Genomic DNA, 20,986 nt, shown 5'->3' on the forward strand with positions numbered 1-20,986 from the left:
GAGGGCAGTATGAGGGCGGTATGAGGGCAAAGCGTGCTCAGTGTGGGTTGGAGGCGTGTGTGTGTGTATGAGTGTATGTGCGTCTGTGTACACGATATCTCATGTCCCAATTAACGGAATGACTTGAAATTTGGAATTTATGGATATATGTTTATGAGAACTTTTTTCTTATTTTTACCTCTACTATGTACTATCACGTATTTAATTATTTTACCATAATTAAGAATCACTCTGTATAATGCATACCTCTCAATCAATCCGCTTATTTCTCACTTCTACCATTGACTATAGACATGAATGTCAAAGCTTCTACCCTATAGTGAGGTCCACGTTATAATGGCAGTGTTTGATTAGCAATGGTATTTCTATCCTTGTCTATCATTCAACAAAGCGGATAGCACTATATCTCTTTCTCGCTTTGCTCTATTGCCAAATCATCTTTCAACAATGTAGATTTGATAATTAATTAACGAAATATTGCATCTTAATCATGAAAATTCATTATGAAAGTAATGAAAAGTATCGTTTCTTGTTTAATAAAATAAGATTGATTTTTTAAACGAGAATGAACCATTAATAAACCTGCATCAGCTACCATATATAGAAGACATTGACAAAACAGAGGATCGGCAACGTTTTTCTCCTATCTTTCTCCACTGCCATTATAATGTGGACCTCACTATAGTTTCAATGTATCACATCATCTTGAGGTTTAAAAAATAATAATAAACGTTTTACTAAGTTTTTAAAAATAAAATTTCAGATAAACGTGATACATTAAAACTAGTTGTTTCAATTTGTGTTTTTAATCTGTTACCTATTTTATATTAAAAAGTTTTCAAAATAAGGGTTCTATGATGTTATTTTTTAAATAAAAATGAGTATCCCTGACTACATAGGTACATTTTAAGAAGACATTACATCCATGTAATGTTTTTGAATGTACAGCACTCTCATATATAAATAATACATCAAATATTATTCATGAATAAGAATTTACGAACTGTATGGTAGGCTACATTATTGGAATGATAATAAATTTCTTCAAAAATCGAACTTGCTACATTTTTAATTTTAAAACAATTACTTTCATTTATTCATTAAAATGAATGAACTTTTCAAAGATTTAATTTTTTCAGTATTTTTTTGGAAGGAATAATTCAAATTAGAAAATGCTAATGCCTTGTAAAAGCTAAATTATATAAGGAATGGTAGTTCATTCTTAAAGAATTTTTTTCAAAAAGATGGAACAGTAGATATGATAATTATGTTCCAAAAGGAATGCCTGATTTGACTGTTTTTACATTAAGCTATTTTTACTTTTCTTGCCCTATTACCATAGGTAAGGAAAGTATTGCTTTCCGAAAAAAATTAAGGTACCCCAATTTGTAAATTTCTATACGTTTGAAGGTCCCCTGAGTCCAAAAAATTGGTTTTTGGGTATTGGTCTGTATGTGTGTGTGTGTGTGTGTGTGTGTGTGTGTGTGTGTGTGTGTGTGTGTGTGTGTGTGTGTGTGTGTGTGTGTATGAGTGTATGTGCGTCTGTGTACACGATATCTCATGTCCCAATTAACGGAATGACTTGAAATTTGGAACTTAAGGTCATTACAATATAAGGATCCGACACGAACAATCTCGATCAAATTCAATCAAAGATGGCGGCTAAAATGGCGAAAATGTTGTCAAAAACAGAGTTTTTCGCGATTTTTTCGAAAACGGCTCCAACGATTTTGATTAAATTTATACCTAGAATAGTCATTGATAAGCTCTATCAACTGCCACAAGTCCTATATTTGTAAAATTTTCTGGAGTTCCGCCTTATCTATGCAAAGTTCGATTTTAGATTCCCAACTATCAGGCTTCAGATACAATTTTAACAAAAACTTTCATGTGGAAAAGATTGAGCATAAAAATCTCTACAATTAATGTTCAGTTACATTTCCACCTAAAATTGAAAATAAGCTCGAAATTTGAGAAAATGTGATTATTTCAATTGCAAACTGTTGATTCTATTAAATAATTCACTATGAAGAGATAGCAGACCTCGTGTGTTTCCAGCGTTATTGTCCTGTTACCAGCTGGCTGAGATCTTTGAAATTTGAATAGGCTAGTACTGTAGTAGACTTGAGATGCGCGGGAACACTAGCGTCAGGTGAACAATTTTCATAACGGCAAGGAAAGTTGTGTGAGTGCGCCACACCAGATTTTCATTATTATTATTATTATTAGTCGTAGAGCTCCCGATAGTTGTTTCAATGTATCACATCATCTTGAGGTTTAAAAAAATAATAATAAACGTTTTACTAAGTTTTTAAAAATAAAATTTCAGATAAACGTGATACATTAAAACTAGTTGTTTCAATTTGTGTTTTTAATCTGTTATTTTATATTAAAAAGTTTTCAAAATAAGGGTTCTATGATGTTATTTTTTAAATAAAAATGAGTATCCCTGAATACATAGGTACATTTTAAGAAGACATTACATCCATGTAATGTTTTTGAATGTACAGCACTCTCATATATAAATAATACAGCAAATATTATTCATGAATGAGAATTTACGAACTGTATGGTAGGCTACATTATTGGAATGATAATAAATTTCTTCAAAAATCGAACTTGCTACATTTTTAATTTTAAAACAATTACTTTTATTTATTCATTAAAATGAATGAACTTTTCAAAGATTTAATTTTTTCAGTATTTTTTGGAAGGAATAATTCAAATTAGAAAATGCTAATGCCTTGTAAAAGCTAAATTATATAAGGTATGGTAGTTCATTCTTTAAGATTTTTTTTCAAAAAGATCTAATGGAACAGTAGATGTGATATGTTCCAAAAGGAATGCCTGATTTGACTGTTTTTACATTAAGCTATTTTTACTTTTCTTGCCCTATTACCATAGGTAAGGAAAGTATTGCTTTCCGAAAAAAATTAAGGTACCCCAATTTGTAAATTTCTATACGTTTCAAGGTCCCCTGAGTCCAAAAAATTGGTTTTTGGGTATTGGTCTGTATGTGTGTGTGTGTGTGTGTATGAGTGTATGTGCGTCTGTGTACACGATATCTCATGTCCCAATTAACGGAATGACTTGAAATTTGGAGCTTAAGGTCATTACAATATAAGGATCCGACACGAACAATCTCGATCAAATTCAATTAAAGATGGCGGCTAAAATGTTGTCAAAAACAGGGTTTTTCGCGATTTTCTCGAAAACGGCTCCAACGATTTTGATCAAATTTATACCTAGAATAGTCATTGATAAGCTCTATCAACTGCCACAAGTCCTATATTTGTAAAAATTTCAGGAGTTCCGCCTCATCTATGCAAAGTTCGATTTTAGATTCCCAACTATCAGGCTTCAGATACAATTTTAACAAAAACTTTCAAGTGGAAAAGATTGAGCATAAAAATCTCTACAATATTAATGTTCAGTTACATTTCCACCTAAAATTGAAAATAAGCTCGAATTTCGAGAAAGTGTGATTATTTCAATTGCAAACTGTTGATTCTATTAAATAATTCACTATGAAGAGATAACAGACCTCGTGTGTTTCCAGCGTTATTGTCTTGTCACCAGCTGGCTGAGATCTTTGAAATTTGAATAGGCTAGTAGTAGACTTGAGATGCGCGGGAACACTAGCGTCAGGTGATCAATTTTCATAACAGCAAGGAAAGTTGTGTGAGTGCGCCACACCAGATTTTTATTAATATTATTATTAGTAATATCAAATCACTGTTGTTTCCCTGTTTGTACTACATTATGTATAAATCAAATATCGCAACCACCCAGGCATATGGACAAGATTATAAGTTGAAGAAAAAACCATAAAACACATTCAATTAATGAGTTGGAGATCACTGTTAAGCCCTGCACACACACATCGATTTTTGTTTGTTCCATATTTTGCCGTCCTTATCAATTCTATTAGATCAATTTAGATTTAGATTAAACAGATGATATTTGTCAAGTTTCATTTAATCTGATATAATTCATAAAGACAGCAAAATATCATACAAACAAAAATCGATATGTGTGTGTGCACGGTTTTTCATTGAATTCGCAATTCACAGATTGCCAGGTAATCCATTGAAAAGTGAAGTTAAAATCTGTAGGGGGTTGCTCTGGATCAGGGACTGACTTGATCATCTCATGTTGAATCTTTTCAAAGGAATTGAATTCAAAGCAATGTTGAGGCTCAGCAGAGTGCTAGATAGAGAAGAGGTGATTCTGGCCTATCATTGCTGCTATGAGTCACTGCTGTCCCCTATAGGGGAGCATGTCCTCATCACAAAAGAGAATTATATTATGTTAGAGTGAGTCCACCTAGATACTCACATGTAGGTCTTCGTTCAAAGAAAAATGAATTTTGAAAGTCCCCAGTTTCTGAAACCTGAATCACCTGACAATCTTTACTTTTGGGTTGTGATAAGTTATTGATAGAATCAATAGACTAATTCAATGATTGAAAAATCGAAGTTGTTCCTTTTAATTAACAAGCGTACCTATACAATACATTTTGAATTTGTTAATTTCATGTTGCAATCATTAATAATATGATACTATAAAAACATGTATCTTATAATTATAATACTAACATAATATAATATGGAACTTAATAATAATTCAGTTGCAAAGTGATTGGACAATGAGTGCAGATATTCGTCAATACAATAGAATATTCAGGAATGTTGTTAAACTGAAGCAGCACCATAGTATCATGAAAGGAACCCAATATTATTAGTCAAAAAGTTTTCAAATATCTGCTTCCATGATATAAGAAATACCCAAATTCTGAATCCATTTGATAAAAGAGTTAAATACTGACTAGTGGAGAAGTGGGATAACATTTTCAACAATGACATATTTTTGTGATATGGTGGTTAGTTTTGGATGGCCTCCACATATTTTTTTTGTAGCCATTAATTTTGATCTGTGTAATTTATGTGAGTTTTTTTAATCCTGATGTTTATTAAAGTTTTTGTAATATTTTGAATGTACCGAACATCAATATCATGTATCTGTTAAATTACCCATGCCAATAAATTATAAATGATTGATTGAAAAATTTTGTAGATTTACAATCTTAAATACCTACATATTACCCAGTAAATCAAGACTAATTTTTCTGAATTAAGAGAATTCATCTTTATAGCAAGAAGCAGGGTTTCACCAATGACACTATCATACTCAGAAATATACTGGAAGTGTGAGCTCCATGAGTGTTCCTAGACCTAGGCAAGGATAGTGGAACCAGGTTGAGGCCAACTATAGTGAGGTTCATGTTATAATGGCAGTGGAGAAAGATAGCGGAACAGCATTGCCAATTCTCTGCCTTGTCACTGTCTTCTATGAAGGCTAGCTGATACTGGTATATCTGATGTAATATTAACTGTTCATTCTTGTTTAGAGTGATCAATTATATTTTATTCCTCGGGAAAATATATTTGCTAAATATTAAATACTAAATTTTCATAACTATTGAGATTAAATATTTTGTTAATTGATCATATACATTGTTAGAAAATTATCTGGAAATGTTGCAGAGCTAGAAAATGATAGCCCTTTCTGCTTTGATGAATGATACACAGGGTAAGCAACACCAATGTTAATCAAATACTGCCATTATAACGTGGACCTCACTATAGGAGAGCTATTGAAGGAGAAGCAGACGATCAAGCTGCATGACATTGAGTTGATGGTGGGGGAAAATATCAACGTGATACTATATTTATCAAATGACTTGATAATTATTGTGGATGATGACCATGTGAGCAGGTAATGCTTGTGAGTAGGTAATGGAAAGTGCAAGGTTGATTTCATAAGGCTGGCCACTAACGGTAAGACATGCATGATACACATATTGTCATAGCTTGTTGTGTCATCACAGGGAAAGGCTTTCAGCAAGTTTTTTGAGGTTAGATTTTTCTATATCCAAATAAATGTGGTTTATTTTTTCTTTGCTGCACTATTTAAGTTTGAATAATTAATTCATTAAAAAACAGGTTAGGTGACCTGTTGCCACCCGTAGGGGTCCCTAAGATGACGAACCGAACACCACTTGATCTGGAGGCAAACCGGAATCAGCCACAAAGGCTCGTTTGAGGTCCGGAAGACACCTGGACCATTTCTGATAAGTTTTGACCTGTTGCCATGCACTACAAGGACAGTGATGACTGCCACTACTCTCCCACCACTCCTAGCGACTCCCTTTCCCTCCAGGTAGTGCAAAAGCATGGCCTATCACCTCTCAGAAAGGAGAGAATTTCAGTCTTGTGAGATGACAACCGTGGTGTATCTGGAGGACACCGAACACTGCGGGTAGCCCAGCTGTCCCCAAAAGGCCGCTCCAACCACCGGCCGGCACACACCACACTGTGAGCAGCATCCCCAACTCCGCCCCTCCACAGACGCCAGCCCAGGGTGACCCTGGCAATTTGAATAGAGCCAAGGTGTGGGCCAATACTCAGAACCTCAAAAAATGTTGTTTGAAGCCTTTAGCTGTGATGACACAACAATGAATGGCGACATGAGTGTACACACATGTTCAACACACTTGTCCTGTTATTAGTGACCACCCTAAGAAACACAGTAAAAGAAATTTGAATGAGTACATGTAAAGTCACAAATTTTCAGCTAGTACTTGTTTCTCCTTCATGATGTGTTCTGATATGTGATTTCAAAGCACTTGATTGAGCACATTTATAGTCACAAAACTCGCAGCTGAAAGGTGTTTCTCCTGTATGTGTTCTGATATGTGATTTCAAAGCACTTGATTGAGCACATTTATAGTCACATAACTCGCAGCTGAAAGGTGTTTCTCCTGTATGTGTTCTGATATGTGATTTCAAATTCCCTGCAGTAGCACATTTATAGTCACAATACTTGCAGCTGAAAGGTGTTTCTCCTGTGTGTGTTCTGATATGTGATTTCAAATTACCTGACTGAGCACATTTAAAGTCACAAAACTCGCAGCTGAAAGGTGTTTCTCCTGTATGTGTTCTGATATGTGATTTCAAATTCCCTGCAGTAGCACATTTATAGTCACAAAACTCGCAGCTGAAAGGTGTTTCTCCTGTATGTGTTCTGATATGTGATTTCAAAGCACTTGATTGAGCACATTTATAGTCACAATACTTGCAGCTGAAAGGTGTTTCTCCTGTGTGTGTTCTGATATGTGATTTCAAAGTACTTGACCGAGCACATTTATAGTCACAATACTCGCAGCTGAAAGGTGTTTCTCCTGTATGTGTTCTGATATGTTCCTTCAAAGTACTTGACCGAGCACATTTATAGTCACAAAACTCGCAGCTGAAAGGTGTTTCTCCTGTATGTGTTCTGATATGTCCCTTCAAAGTACTTGACCAAGCACATTTATAGTCACAAAACTCGCAGCTGAAAGGTGTTTCTCCTGTATGTGTTCTGATATGTGATTTCAAAGTACTTGACCAAGCACATTTATAGTCACAATACTTGCAGCTGAAAGGTGTTTCTCCTGTATGTGTTCTGATATGTGATTTCAAAGCACTTGATTGAGCACATTTATAGTCACAAAACTCGCAGCTGAAAGGTGTTTCTCCTGTATGTGTTCTGATATGTTCCTTCAAAGTACTTGACCGAGCACATTTATAGTCACAATACTTGCAGCTGAAAGGTGTTTCTCCTGTATGTGTTCTGATATGTGATTTCAAATTACTTGATTGAGCACATTTATAGTCACAAAACTCGCAGCTGAAAGGTGTTTCTCCTGTATGTGTTCTGATATGTGATTTCAAAGCACTTGATTGAGCACATTTATAGTCACAATACTTGCAGCTGAAAGGTGTTTCTCCTGTATGTGTTCTGATATGTCCCTTCAAAGTACTTGACCGAGCACATTTATAGTCACAATACTTGCAGCTGAAAGGTGTTTCTCCTGTATGTGTTCTGATATGTGATTTCAAATTCCCTGCAGTAGCACATTTATAGTCACAATACTCGCAGCTGAAAGGTGTTTCTCCTGTATGTGTTCTTTGCTGCACTATTTAAGTTTGAATAATTAATTTATTAAAAAACAGGTTAGGTGACCTGTTGCCACCCGTAGGGGTCCCTAAGATGACGAACCGAACACCACTTGATCTGGAGGCAAACCGGAATCAGCCACAAAGACTCGTTTGAGGTCCGGAAGACACCTGGACCATTTCTGATAAGTTTTGACCTGTTGCCATGCACTACAAGGACAGTGATGACTGCCACTACTCTCCCACCACTCCTAGCGACTCCCTTTCCCTCCAGGTAGTGCAAAAGCATGGCCTATCACCTCTCAGAAAGGAGAGAATTTCAGTCTTGTGAGATGACAACCGTGGTGTATCTGGAGGACACCGAACACTGCGGGTAGCCCAGCTGTCCCCAAAAGGCCGCTCCAACCACCGGCCGGCACACACCACACTGTGAGCAGCATCCCCAACTCCGCCCCTCCACAGACGCCAGCCCAGGGTGACCCTGGCAATTTGAATAGAGCCAAGGTGTGGGCCAATACTCAGAACCTCAAAAAATGTTGTTTGAAGCCTTTAGCTGTGATGACACAACAATGAATGGCGACATGAGTGTACACACATGTTCAACACACTTGTCCTGTTATTAGTGACCACCCTAAGAAACACAGTAAAATAAATTTGAATGAGTACATGTAAAGTCACACATTTTCAGCTAGTACTTGTTTCTCCTTCATGATGTGTTCTGATATGTCCCTTCAAAGTACTTGACCAAGCACATTTATAGTCACAATACTTGCAGCTGAAAGGTGTTTCTCCTGTGTGTGTTCTGATATGTGATTTCAAATTACCTGACTGAGCACATTTATAGTCACAATACTCGCAGCTGAAAGGTGTTTCTCCTGTGTGTGTTCTGATATGTGATTTCAAATTACCTGACTGAGCACATTTAAAGTCACAAAACTCGCAGCTGAAAGGTGTTTCTCCTGTATGTGTTCTGATATGTGATTTCAAAGTACTTGACCGAGCACATTTGTAGTCACAATACTCGCAGCTGAAAGGTGTTTCTCCTGTGTGTGTTCTGATATGTTTCTTCAAAGTAGTTAATTGAGCACATTTATAGTCACATAACTCACAACTGAAAGGCTTTTCCCCAGTGTGTTTTCTCATGTGTCTCTTCAAATGACTGAACCGTGTAGTTTCTAAGCTGCAGTCAGCACAGCTGTAGAGCTTGATCTTTTTGCCAGTCACAGATGGCTCAGTGCACTTTTCCACTGGAGAGATTGAATGTTCATTCAGTTCACCCACTTCTGTTGCATTGGCAGTTTCAGATGTGCTGCAGTTTGAAGGCCACATCTCCGGTTCACTCTCCACTGAACATCCTTCTGCCTCTTGCTCAGCTGCAAACACCAATAATGCAACTTATAAATGACTAGAGCAGAATAAAGACAATAAAGTTATGATAAAATTTATAGTGCAAAACACTCACACAATTTTCCTTGTCTTACCTCAATCATAACTCATTGATTATCATAATCATTATAGAAACCAAGAGTTTTGCAGCGGATTATAGAAATAGTACATAAAACAGATTATAGTTGAATATTGGGTTAGATTGTGAACAATCACAGAAATAATAATAGAAACCAAGAGTTTTGCAGCCGATTATAGAAATAGTACATAAAACAGATTATAGTTGAATATTGGGTTAGATTGTGAACAATCACAGAAATAATAATAGAAACCAAGAGTTTTGCAGCCGATTATAGAAATAGTACATAAAACAGATTATAGTTGAATATTGGGTTAGATTGTGAACAATCACAGAAATAATAATAACAAATAAATTATGCCATGAGTAATTTTTTTATTGATACTTGAGAATAATGATCTATGAATGCTAATCCAGACATTGGGTTTCTCTCAATTGACATACATATAGATTGAATTATCAGAAAATGATTGGTTATGTATTTGACTGCCTATCTTTTTTGTTTGAAAACATGAGAATACTGTTAAATAAAAAGAAAATTTCACCTTTAAATGTGCATCAAAACTAAAACTATAAACTGGCATGAAATTGTGAGCTCTAGTTTGATGAGTGGGGTACCCACTATTCATCGACTACTCAGAAGAGCACCATGACTACAATTGGCAAACACAGCACATTATTGCATATCAGTTGTGCTGGAAATAGGATGATAATCTGTAGTGAACACAAGTAATCGAGTGAAGGGCAATTTATTGAAAGGATGAAAGAATAAGACGTTGATGTTGTCAACACCACTATGTATATAGTGGTATATAATATACCACAATATTCCCTCCATACAATCAAATTATTGAAGGAATGTGTATAAATGCAACTTATACCTATAACTGTAGCTATGGCAGCCACATCTGATAGCCATTGCCCTACATAATTATTCCTTCATTTCCTATTTTTTCCATTTACAATCAGGTGTTATGTATTAGTATCATTGATGAATAAAAATGAATGAAATAATAACTTGAATCTCACCATATTCTTCCTCTTTGATGAATATTAGATTATAGCCAGGGATTAGATAATGTTGTTGGCTGAAATCACCATCAGTTGGAGAGCATGCAGTGCTGCACTCTGGCGCTGGTTCTTGGCTGCTATCATTCTCCTGCTTAACTCTCGCCATCTGCAATATTGACATTACAAACAATGAGAAGATAATCGATTATTGTTACACCTCATGTGAAAGACACAAATATTGGTACTGTAAGGCTCAACTCACACTTACGTGACTTAGGTCGAGAAGAGACTCAACTCTAGTCAATAGCATGTGTTTTGAAATGATGACGTCGCGGAGACTAGAATCGACTAGTCTGAGTGTCACCATTTGGAAACACATGCTATTGACTAGAGTCGAGTCTCTTCTCGACCTGAGTCGCGTAAGTGTGAGTTGAGTCTTAGTCGTGAAGGAACAACTGAATTTGACTGCTGTCTTGATTTATATCACGATAATATTCCAGTTCAATGATAGTAATTGTAATGTTTTTCAAAGATTATGAAATTGCAAGCTAAGGCCAGCCATTCACGTTAAGGTTTGCCAAAGAGCTATAACTGTACAGATATTCGTCTGCACTCTGCAGTACACCTGGACAGGCAAGAGGTACTACTGTGCACTGGGTGAGTGAGGGGTAGTTGAAGTTGGAATAGCAGCCATCAAGTTCTGCTCTCTAGATTAAGATAAACTGATTGCTAGTTTGGTGGGTGTGAACAGAAAATAGACAAGAACGCTAGTCAAAATACTTACAATTTTCCTTGTCTTACCTCAATCATACCTCATTGATTATCATAATCATTATACAAACCAAGAGTTTTGCAGCCGATTGTAGAAATAGTATATAAAACAGATTATAGTTAAATATTTGGTTAGATTGTGACTAATCACAGAAATAATAATAACAAATAAATTATGCCATGAGCAATTTTTTTTATTGAAACGTGAGAATACAGATCTATGATTGCTAATCCAGACCTTGGTTTTCTCTCAATTGACATACATATAGATTGAGTTATCAGAAAATGATTGGTTATGTATATGACTGCCTATCTTTTTTATTTCAAAACATGAGAATACTGTTAAATAAAAAGAAAATTTCACCTTTAAATGTGCATCAAAAATAAAACTATAAACTGACATGAAATTATCAGCTCTAGTTTGATGAGTGGGGTAACCACTATTCATCGACTACTCAGAAGAGCAACATGACTACAATTGGCAAACACAGCACATTATTGCATATCAGTTGTGCTGGAAATAGGATGATAATCTGTAGTGAACACAAGTAATCGAGTGAAGGGCAATTTATTGAAAGGATGAAAGAATAAGACGTTGATGTTGTCAACACCACTATGTATATAGTGGTATATAATATACCACAATATTCCCTCCATACAATCAAATTATTGAAGGAATGTGTATAAATGCAACTTATACCTATAACTGTTGCTATGGCAGCCACATCTGATAGCCATTACCCTACATAATTATTCCTTCATTTCCTATTTTCTTCCATTTACAATCAAGTGTTATGTATTAGTATCATTGAGGAATAAAAATGAATGGAATAATAACTTGAATCTCACCATATTCTTCCTCTTTGATGAATATTAGATTATAGCCAGGGATTAGATAATGTTGTTGGCTGAAATCACCATCAGTTGGAGAGCATGCAGTGCTGCACTCTGGCGCTGGTTCTTGGCTGCTATCATTCTCCTGCTTAACTCTCGCCATCTGCAATATTGACATTACAAACAATGAGAAGATAATCGATTATTGTTACACCTCATGTGAAAGACACAAATATTGGTACTGTAAGGCTCAAATCAAACTTGAGCGACTTGGGTCGAGAAGAGACTCAACTCTAGTCAATAGCATGTGTTTTTAAATGATGACGTCGCGGAGACTAGAATCGACTAGTCTGAGTGTCACCATTTGGAAACACATGCTATTGACTAGAGTCGAGTCTCTTCTCGACCTGAGTCGCGTAAGTGTGAGTTGAGCCTTAGTTGTGAAGGAACAACTGAATTTGACTGCTGTCTTGATTTATATCACGATAATATTCCAGTTCAATGATAGTAATTGTAATGTTTTTCAAAGATTATGAAATTGCAAGCTAAGGCCAGCCATTCACGTTAAGGTTTGCCAAAGAGCTATAACTGTACAGATATTCGTCTGCACTCTGCAGTACACCTGGACAGGCAAGAGGTACTACTGTGCACTGGGTGAGTGAGGGGTAGTTGAAGTTGGAATAGGAGCCATCAAGTTCTGCTCTCTAGATTAAGATAAACTGATTGCTAGTTTGGTGGGTGTAAACAGAGAACATATAAGAACGCTAGTCAAAATACTTACAACTTATTGTATAACAATAAAGTATAGACTTTCTTCTGTATTCATACACTTGTAATGTTATTGACAATGTTGCGATATAGACATTGATTTTGATCCTTGAATTTGATGGAAATACAATTCTATCTATTTTAAACAAGCTGGTCTTCCTATGGGACTCCCCACAATTCAAGCCATGCGCTAATAATAATAACAAGCTGGTGACCTGTGCTCTGTAATTGTGTGTTTGAAGCACTTGTCAACATTGAAACTTGACGTTCTGGAATCTTGAAGAACTGAACATAGGCCTATAACCATTCTAAGTAAATTAGGAATCTATATGCAAAATTTCAAGTTAATCAGATCAGTAGTTCGGACGTGAACTGTATTCATGTATTTCCTATCCCTGCTTTATTAAAGGCCTACTTTGGTTATTTGATTAAAGGTTATTTGATTATTAAAGGCCTACTAAAGATTACTCTGATTAATTGATAGAAATTTTAACAATTTTGCATTTTCATACTGTTTTTCTGCCGAATATGGAAGAAAAGTTTCATTCAGCAATACGTTTAAATTATAATGTGATGAAAAAACACAAACTAAACTGCATCACATATTTATTCTAGTCAAGATAGAATACATGCCTGATTGGAAGTTGAACCATTGTGTGAGGATGACTCATCTTTGACGTTGCTAGCTGCAAATTCACATTCTCCAAATTCATCCTCCTGCTTCTCGATCTTGATCTGTGAACATAAGAGAAGGCTTGTGTCACTTGAAAACTAGACGAATATCAAACTCAGCAAGTAATAGTGCTCAGTATAAAATATGGGTTGTAGTAGTTGATGTTTGTTTATTTATGTTTGTTAGAATAGCAACGAATATATTCAAGAATGCATTCCTTAAAGAATGGACCTTTTTCTATAGTTCCCATTGAATTCTTACTCTACAGTTTTATAAGATCCATGGAAGGCGATCAATAGAAATATTTAATAATATTATAAAGAATATTGCGACTGAATTAATCTTTTAACTAATTTCATCATATGCTATCAACAGTTGAAAAGTTGAAAAAAATTGGATTCAACTTTATCATAAAGCTGTAGTCAGTAAATTTCAAGGTGGATTGTTCAACAATACATGCCTGCTGAGTAGCTGTATCACTACGTGCAGCTCCAATCCAACTGTCATCAAAAGTACTTTCCTGTTTCTCAACTTTAACCTGGAACAAAGAGACAACAAAAATTAACTTGAATCCTTCACAGTAGAATCTTGATGAAACGCATTTTCTATTTTGAGATATCTATTTTAGATACTCTAGTAATATACTGCACTTGACAATTAATCCTTTGTCAATTGATCAGGTAACACACTGATGATGAGAGTTTTCAAAGCTTGAAATCCCCATGGATCGAATAATGGTGTTTTTGCTGCTACATAACGGAGCTCTCAAGCAACAGACCCCCATTTTACACATTGCATGAGAGAGTACAGAGTACTGGACTGTAGATGAGTGGACAGGATGTAGGTTGCCTTTGCCTATACCAGACAGGCAGCACTGTAAATTTGCAGGTATTCAATCAATCAATCTTAATTGTTTTCATCAAACATTACAAATGTAATTATCCTGGTATACTATCAGGACATCTATAAAATTCAACCGCTATCAAGTGATGTCATCTAACAAAGTCTCTCCCACATCAACCAATGAGCAAATGGACTGCAATGCAATGACATATTACATCAGTAATCGACGTTCAATTGTGTTTAATTCAATATAGATGTACTTATCTCCAATTCAAGGATTTAAAAATCTCACAATTTACCCCACTTTGAAAACATTTACATTCATTAGTTTCTCTAAAATGATCAGTTTTTCAACATTAATAAAAATAATTGTAGAAAACAATATTAGTTTCCTTGACTGGAGAGGCAAATGTTTCACATACAACACCAACACATGCTAGGTTTGAAATATATCTATTACCTTTTACCTGAAACAATGAATATTCAAATTTGAATGTATTTTTGAAAATATTTTTACCTGAACTTTGATTTGTGGTCTCGATGTTGATACATCTTCCAGTCTGTTAACAACTACTTTTGCAATTTTCCCACCTGAAATAAAGAGACAACAAAAATTAACTTGAATCCTTCACAGTAGAATCATGATGAAACGCATTTTCTGTTTTAATGTATCTATTTCAGATACCCTAGTAATATACTGTACTTAACAATTAATCCATTATCAATTAATCAGGTAACAATCTGATGGTGAGAATTTTCAAAGCTTCAAATCCCCATAGATCGAATAATGGTGTTTTTGCTGCTACATAATGGAGCTCTCAAGCAACAGACCCCCATTTTACACATTGCATGAGAGAGTACAGAGTACTGGACTGTAGATGAGTGGACAGGACGTAGGTTGCCTTTGCCTATACCAGACAGGCAGCACTGTAAATTTGCAGGTATTCAATCAATCAATCTTAATTGTTTTCATCAAACATTACAAATGTAATTCTCCTGGTATACTATCAGGACATCTATAAAATTCAACCGCTATCAAGTGATGTCATCTAACAAAGTCTCTCCCACATCAACCAATGAGCAAATGGACTGCAATGCAATGACATATTATTACATCAGTAATCGACGTTCAATTGTGTTTAATTCAATATAGATGTACTTACAACCATTTCAAAGATTAAGAAATCTCACAATTTACCCCACTTTGAAAATATTTACATTCATTAGTTTCTCTAAAATGATTAGTTTTTCAACATTAATGAAAATAATTGTAGTTTCCTTTTACCTGGACTTTGATTTGTGGTCTAGGTGTTGATACATCTTCCAGTCTGTTAACAACTACTTTTGCAATTTTCCCACCTGGAAAAAAATAAAATTATGAAGTGAAGGAAAATTATGAGACATAAAATAAAAAATGTTTATTGAATTTTCCAAGTTAAAAGTTTGATATTATGATGAATATTTTCAAGAAAAATCTCATTTCGAAAACCAATTATGAGTTTTAGAACATCAGTGTCATATTACCAAAAATAGTATCAAATGTTAATGTTCTCAATCAAAAACAGTCTAAAAAAGTAATTGCTGAAATATTGGTTTTGGATATAGATATTATTTTTCATACAAAGCATTCAGTAAGTAAAATCATTCAAGGTATTAAACGTGCTTTTAACTGAAGAACACAGCTTTTCAACATAAGAAATTACCTTCTTGTGATCACAAAAACCTTTGATAAAGACATTCCATTCATAAACAGTCTGATCCCAAACACTGCTTGGCTTTGATCATAACTAGTCCTGTCAATATAGATATAAGAAAGGGGGTGTGCTTGCAATATATACTGTAGTTCTGATGTTTTAATATATTATTTGCATACATGAGAGAAGTCCAGAACAAATTTCTACATGCAAAATTTCCTTGTGCCAGATACAGGGTGGCCCAAATACCTCGTATTTTCGGTTCATTTCCCAGTTTTCAGCTATTTCTGCCAAATCCAGTAATCGTACAGAAAAATTTGCTCTCGACTTTTTTGAGATTATAAAATTCTGAATAAAATGAGATCATTCGGAACTCTCTATCTCCAATGAGTACTGAGTTATAATTTTTCAAAAATGGGTAAAATTTAAACAAAAAATCAATTTTGATGAATTTTAGTTTTTGATCATCATCTTCTGATTTTAGATGTATAATTCAAAGTCACTGTGGACGTATTTTTGTGCTCTACAATCTTAGTTAACGTAGAGCGCACTATCTCATATAGATTTCCAGGTACACCTGGCAAAAATACAGAATTTTATAATCAAAATAAAGGCGAGAGCAAATTTTTCTGTCTGATTACTGGACTGTAGATGAGTGGACAGGATGTAGGTTGCCTTTGCCTATACCAGACAGGCAGCACTGTAAATTTGCAGGTATTCAATCAATCAATCTTAATTGTTTTCATCAAACATTACAAATGTAATTATCCTGGTATACTATCAGGACATCTATAAAATTCAACCACTATCAAGTGATGTCATCTAACAATAAAGTCTCTCCCACATCAACCAATGAGCAAATGGACTGCAATGTAATGACATATTACATCAGTAATCGACGTTCAATTGTGTTTAATTCAATATAGATGTACTTACATCCAATTCAAGGATTTAAAAATCTCACAATTTACCCCACTTTGAAAATATTTACATTCATTAGTTTCTCTAAAATGATTAGTTTTTCAACATTAATGAAAATAATTGTAGAAAACAATATTAGTTTCCTTGACTGGAGAGGCAAATGTTTCACATACAACACCAACACATGCTAGGTTTGAAATATATCTATTACCTTTTACCTGAAACAATGAATATTCAAATTTGAATGTATTTTTGAAAATATTTTTTACCTGAACTTTGATTTGTGGTCTCGATGTTGATACATCTTCCAGTCTGTTAACAACTACTTTTGCAATTTTCCCACCTGGAAAAAAATAAAATTATGAAGTGAAGGAAAATTATGAGACATAAAATAAAAAATGTTTATTGAATTTTCCAAGTTAAAAGTTTGATATTATGATGAATATTTTCAAGAAAAATCTCATTTCGAAAACCAATTATGAGTTTTAGAACATCAGTGTCATATTACCAAAAATAGTATCAAATGTTAATGTTCTCAATCAAAAACAGTCTAAAAAAGTAATTGCTGAAATATTGGTTTTGGATATAGATATTATTTTTCATACAAAGCATTCAGTAAGTAAAATCATTCAAGGTATTAAACGTGCTTTTAACTGAAGAACACAGCTTTTCAACATAAGAAATTACCTTCTTGTGATCACAAAAACCTTTGATAAAGACATTCCATTCATAAACAGTCTGATCCCAAACACTGCTTGGCTTTGATCATAACTAGTCCTGTCAATATAGATATAAGAAAGGGGGTGTGCTTGCAATATATACTGTAGTTCTGATGTTTTAATATATTATTTGCATACATGAGAGAAGTCCAGAACAAATTTCTACATGCAAAATTTCCTTGTGCCAGATACAGGGTGGCCCAAATACCTCGTATTTTCGGTTCATTTCCCAGTTTTCAGCTATTTCTGCCAAATCCAGTAATCGTACAGAAAAATTTGCTCTCGACTTTTTTGAGATTATAAAATTCTGAATAAAATGAGATCATTCGGAACTCTCTATCTCCAATGAGTACTGAGTTATAATTTTTCAAAAATGGGTAAAATTTAAACAAAAAATCAATTTTGATGAATTTTAGTTTTTGATCATCATCTTCTGATTTTAGATGTATAATTCAAAGTCACTGTGGACGTATTTTTGTGCTCTACAATCTTAGTTAACGTAGAGCGCACTATCTCATATAGATTTCCAGGTACACCTGGCAAAAATACAGAATTTTATAATCAAAATAAAGGCGAGAGCAAATTTTTCTGTCTGATTACTGGATTTGATAGAAATAGCTGAAAACTGGAAAATGGACTGAAAATACAAGGTTTTTGGGCCACTCTGTATCTAGCACAGATAAATTTTGCATGAAAAAAATGGTTCTGGACTTCTCTCATGTATCCATATAATATATTTAAAAATCAGAACTACAATATATATTGCATCACCAATGTATATAGTGACTGGAATATCAATCAAAAGCTAAATGTTGTTTCATTAAACATTATTCAATGAATCAACATAATTGTTCGATAACTTTGATGTAAAGTCTGCACATACATTTTCATAGGTTCAGTGGATAGTTCATGGGTTTACAGTGCCTGTTATTGGTTTAGCAAAAGTTTTTCATGTAAAATAATTGGGTTTACATAAAAAAGTTTAGACTCAAAACAACAATTGAGATTCTAGGAAAATGAAAGAAGAAATAATGTATATACAGATGGAAATAGATGAGAAATTTCATTTATTCAAATGCCCATCGATAAATAATTATTATTTAAAAAAAAATTCAAGTCAAATGCTGTTAACCCTGTTGTCAATATTTGCAGTAGCAAAAGTCTTCCGGGTGATTTCACAGCATTTAACTTTGGATTTTCGTTTAGTAATAAATAATGTGTATACTTACAAACATGGTACTCCATACTCTGGAAAGCAGTTTGACTCTGAAAACAATACAGATAGTTCATTTTTCAATTGTCTATCTATAGTACAGTGTACAGCTTATTAATTGAATTCCTCTTGATCTATCAATATATAACAATGAACAATTTCAGCTGCTTAGAAGCACTCAAATAGGCAGAATCAACTCTATGGAGCTTCATTAGTTTTGAACAACATAACAGTATTAGTTGAATACTCAAATGTATGATGGCGAAATTGATAGAAAATCAGTAAAAATAACAAGAAAATTCCACAAAATAGATCATTTATGGACTTGAAGAAAAATAGCCAACATGCCTCATTTATGGTTAAGCAACTTTATAAAGGTCAACTCATCTCCAAGACTTTTTGATGCAGACTAATGCTTATCTTTTAAACTCAGTATCATATTCCCAAATTATTATTGTTTTGTCATTGTATGTATAGCATAATACATTGTTTCTTCTCTTTCAATCCTAGATCATACAGTAACTTGAAGAGCTGAATTGAATTTAAATATACTTTTTCCATTTCATACAATTATTATTAGCATAGCTTCAAATTTTGGAAAAAATGACATTCATTTGTGTTTTAATGACGGAGATTTATGATATAAATTATGCGAAGTAAATTTTTATAACTTATCTTGGAACTTTTGAAATGAGAAATTAACAAAAATTACTGAATACTCAATATCTAACATTTTGTGAATTCAATATGTTAGTGACCAGTCAAGCCCATGTCTAGAGCAGACTGCACACAGGGAAATTGGTAGCAGTTGGTAACTACTAGCAGAAATGTGGAATTGGAAATTTTATGAGTTCAAATATGTTCATGATATTTCTTATCCCACTAGGTAGCTAGTGGATGCCACTAATGTATCTGTGAGCAGCATGCTTACTGAACATGGAATTGGAAATGCCATCTACATATTCGAGTTCTGGACATTTCCAATTCCACATTCCCACAACAGCTACTATTGTCCCTGTGTGCAGGCTACTAATAGGTGAACCTAAAATGGAGCTTTTCCAATGGAGTATTTCCGTTTTCCTATAGTATTGACAAGTAAAGAGATGATCGGATTCAAGGAAGAGAAAAAATTATAAGATTGAATCTTTATACATAGCTCTCACCAGTCAGATGACTGAAGTTAGCTCCAATGTTGGTCTACCCATCTACTGTATTAACAATGCGCATGAATGCAAATGCAAGCTTGGTTATGCATGACCACCAAGCGTGCAGATACTTACTTTCCATGTCCAAGATCACCATTATGCTATTATTATTTTATATATTTCCCTCCCAAAATTTAGCTACCTGAAGGGCTTTGTCATAGCATTTGAGGAGGTCGTCATAAGAGCAGTAAGTGTGCAGATGAAAACTGAAAAGTGCAATAGCAACACTCACACTTTCTAGTTGCGTTTAGTGTGATCAACAGCATGCAAGTCACAAAGTGTCTGTTTTAATGACATTTTTCAAATTTGGCTTTTTGGCTCATGCATGATCTTACATGCACTTGCACACTTATGAATTCAATGTGATCACAACCTTAAATATGTCAATAATAATCTGAATTCTGATAAAACTCAATTCCAAATATTTTTGTGGAATCAGAAACAATAAATTGTATTCATTTAACAAACTGATAAGCGATACTGTTTTTAAGGTTATGTTGAAGAAAAAATATTTTAATAACTCACCTTATTATCCATTATTTTATTAATAGGACAAAAACATATTAACAAACAATGAATATTGTGGAGTAAATATTTATCTTCTGCGTTTGATTATTGATGATTTTGAGTAAATTTTCATAATATAAGTTACATTAACTTAGTATAAACCAAAGCTTTCCTTCCACTTTCAGTCCTTTGTAATAGAATAGAGTGGTAACTCGGCTAGTATCCTGTCTCAAAAATCCGCCATCTTGTAAGAAAGCAAGAGTATCAAATATCATCTTCAAGTTTTAAAAATAAATTTCAAATAAGCGTGATAGTCTAATTCTAAACTAGTTATTTTAATTTGTGTTTTAACCTGTTATTTT

At 34.1% G+C, this 20,986-nt stretch overlaps 2 protein-coding genes across 4 annotated transcripts; both read right to left on the reverse strand.

The window, feature by feature from the left end:
- Positions 1–8,008: 8,008 nt before the first annotated feature.
- LOC120356483 lies at positions 8,009–8,473 on the reverse strand. The gene is made up of 2 exons (XM_039445420.1): positions 8,306–8,473; positions 8,009–8,256 (listed from the first exon to the last, which is right to left on the reverse strand). Exons 1-2 carry the CDS (start codon positions 8,438–8,440, stop codon positions 8,059–8,061), a joined length of 333 nt encoding a protein of 110 aa, XP_039301354.1. The 5' UTR covers positions 8,441–8,473; the 3' UTR covers positions 8,009–8,058.
- Positions 8,009–20,823, reverse strand: LOC111043399 (zinc finger protein 513-like). Of its 3 annotated transcripts, none has more exons than XM_039445417.1 (7): positions 20,643–20,822; positions 18,929–18,965; positions 15,651–15,724; positions 13,983–14,060; positions 13,483–13,584; positions 12,097–12,244; positions 8,009–9,373 (listed from the first exon to the last, which is right to left on the reverse strand). In XM_039445417.1, the coding sequence occupies exons 1-7, from the start codon at positions 20,652–20,654 to the stop codon at positions 8,685–8,687; spliced, it is 1,140 nt and encodes a 379-aa protein (XP_039301351.1). In that variant the 5' UTR covers positions 20,655–20,822; the 3' UTR covers positions 8,009–8,684. The 3 variants fall into 3 exon arrangements, with proteins under 3 accessions (XP_039301351.1, XP_039301352.1, XP_039301353.1); XM_039445418.1 differs by lacking the exon at positions 15,651–15,724 and adding an exon at positions 17,250–17,323; XM_039445419.1 differs by lacking the exon at positions 13,983–14,060 and having other exon boundaries at positions 20,643–20,823.
- Positions 20,824–20,986: the final 163 nt, after the last annotated feature.

Source organism: Nilaparvata lugens, unplaced genomic scaffold (assembly GCF_014356525.2).
Source record: "Nilaparvata lugens isolate BPH unplaced genomic scaffold, ASM1435652v1 scaffold6876, whole genome shotgun sequence".
Taxonomy (NCBI): domain Eukaryota; kingdom Metazoa; phylum Arthropoda; class Insecta; order Hemiptera; family Delphacidae; genus Nilaparvata; species Nilaparvata lugens.

Bases quoted from the DNA above. Each gene is read 5' to 3' on its own strand.
- LOC120356483 (XM_039445420.1), bottom strand. From the start codon at position 8,440: ATGCTGCTCACAGTGTGGTGTGTGCCGGCCGGTGGTTGGAGCGGCCTT. The intron at 8,257-8,305 runs TGAGAGGTGATA...GGAAAGGGAGTC, and splicing joins GACTGAAATTCTCTCCTTTC to GCTAGGAGTGGTGGGAGAGT.
- LOC111043399 (XM_039445417.1), bottom strand. The intron at 15,725-18,928 runs GTAAGTATACAC...ATTTTTTTCCAG, and splicing joins GAGTATGGAGTACCATGTTT to GTGGGAAAATTGCAAAAGTA. The intron at 9,374-12,096 runs GTGAGATTCAAG...TGGTGTTTGCAG, and splicing joins CATCAAAGAGGAAGAATATG to CTGAGCAAGAGGCAGAAGGA.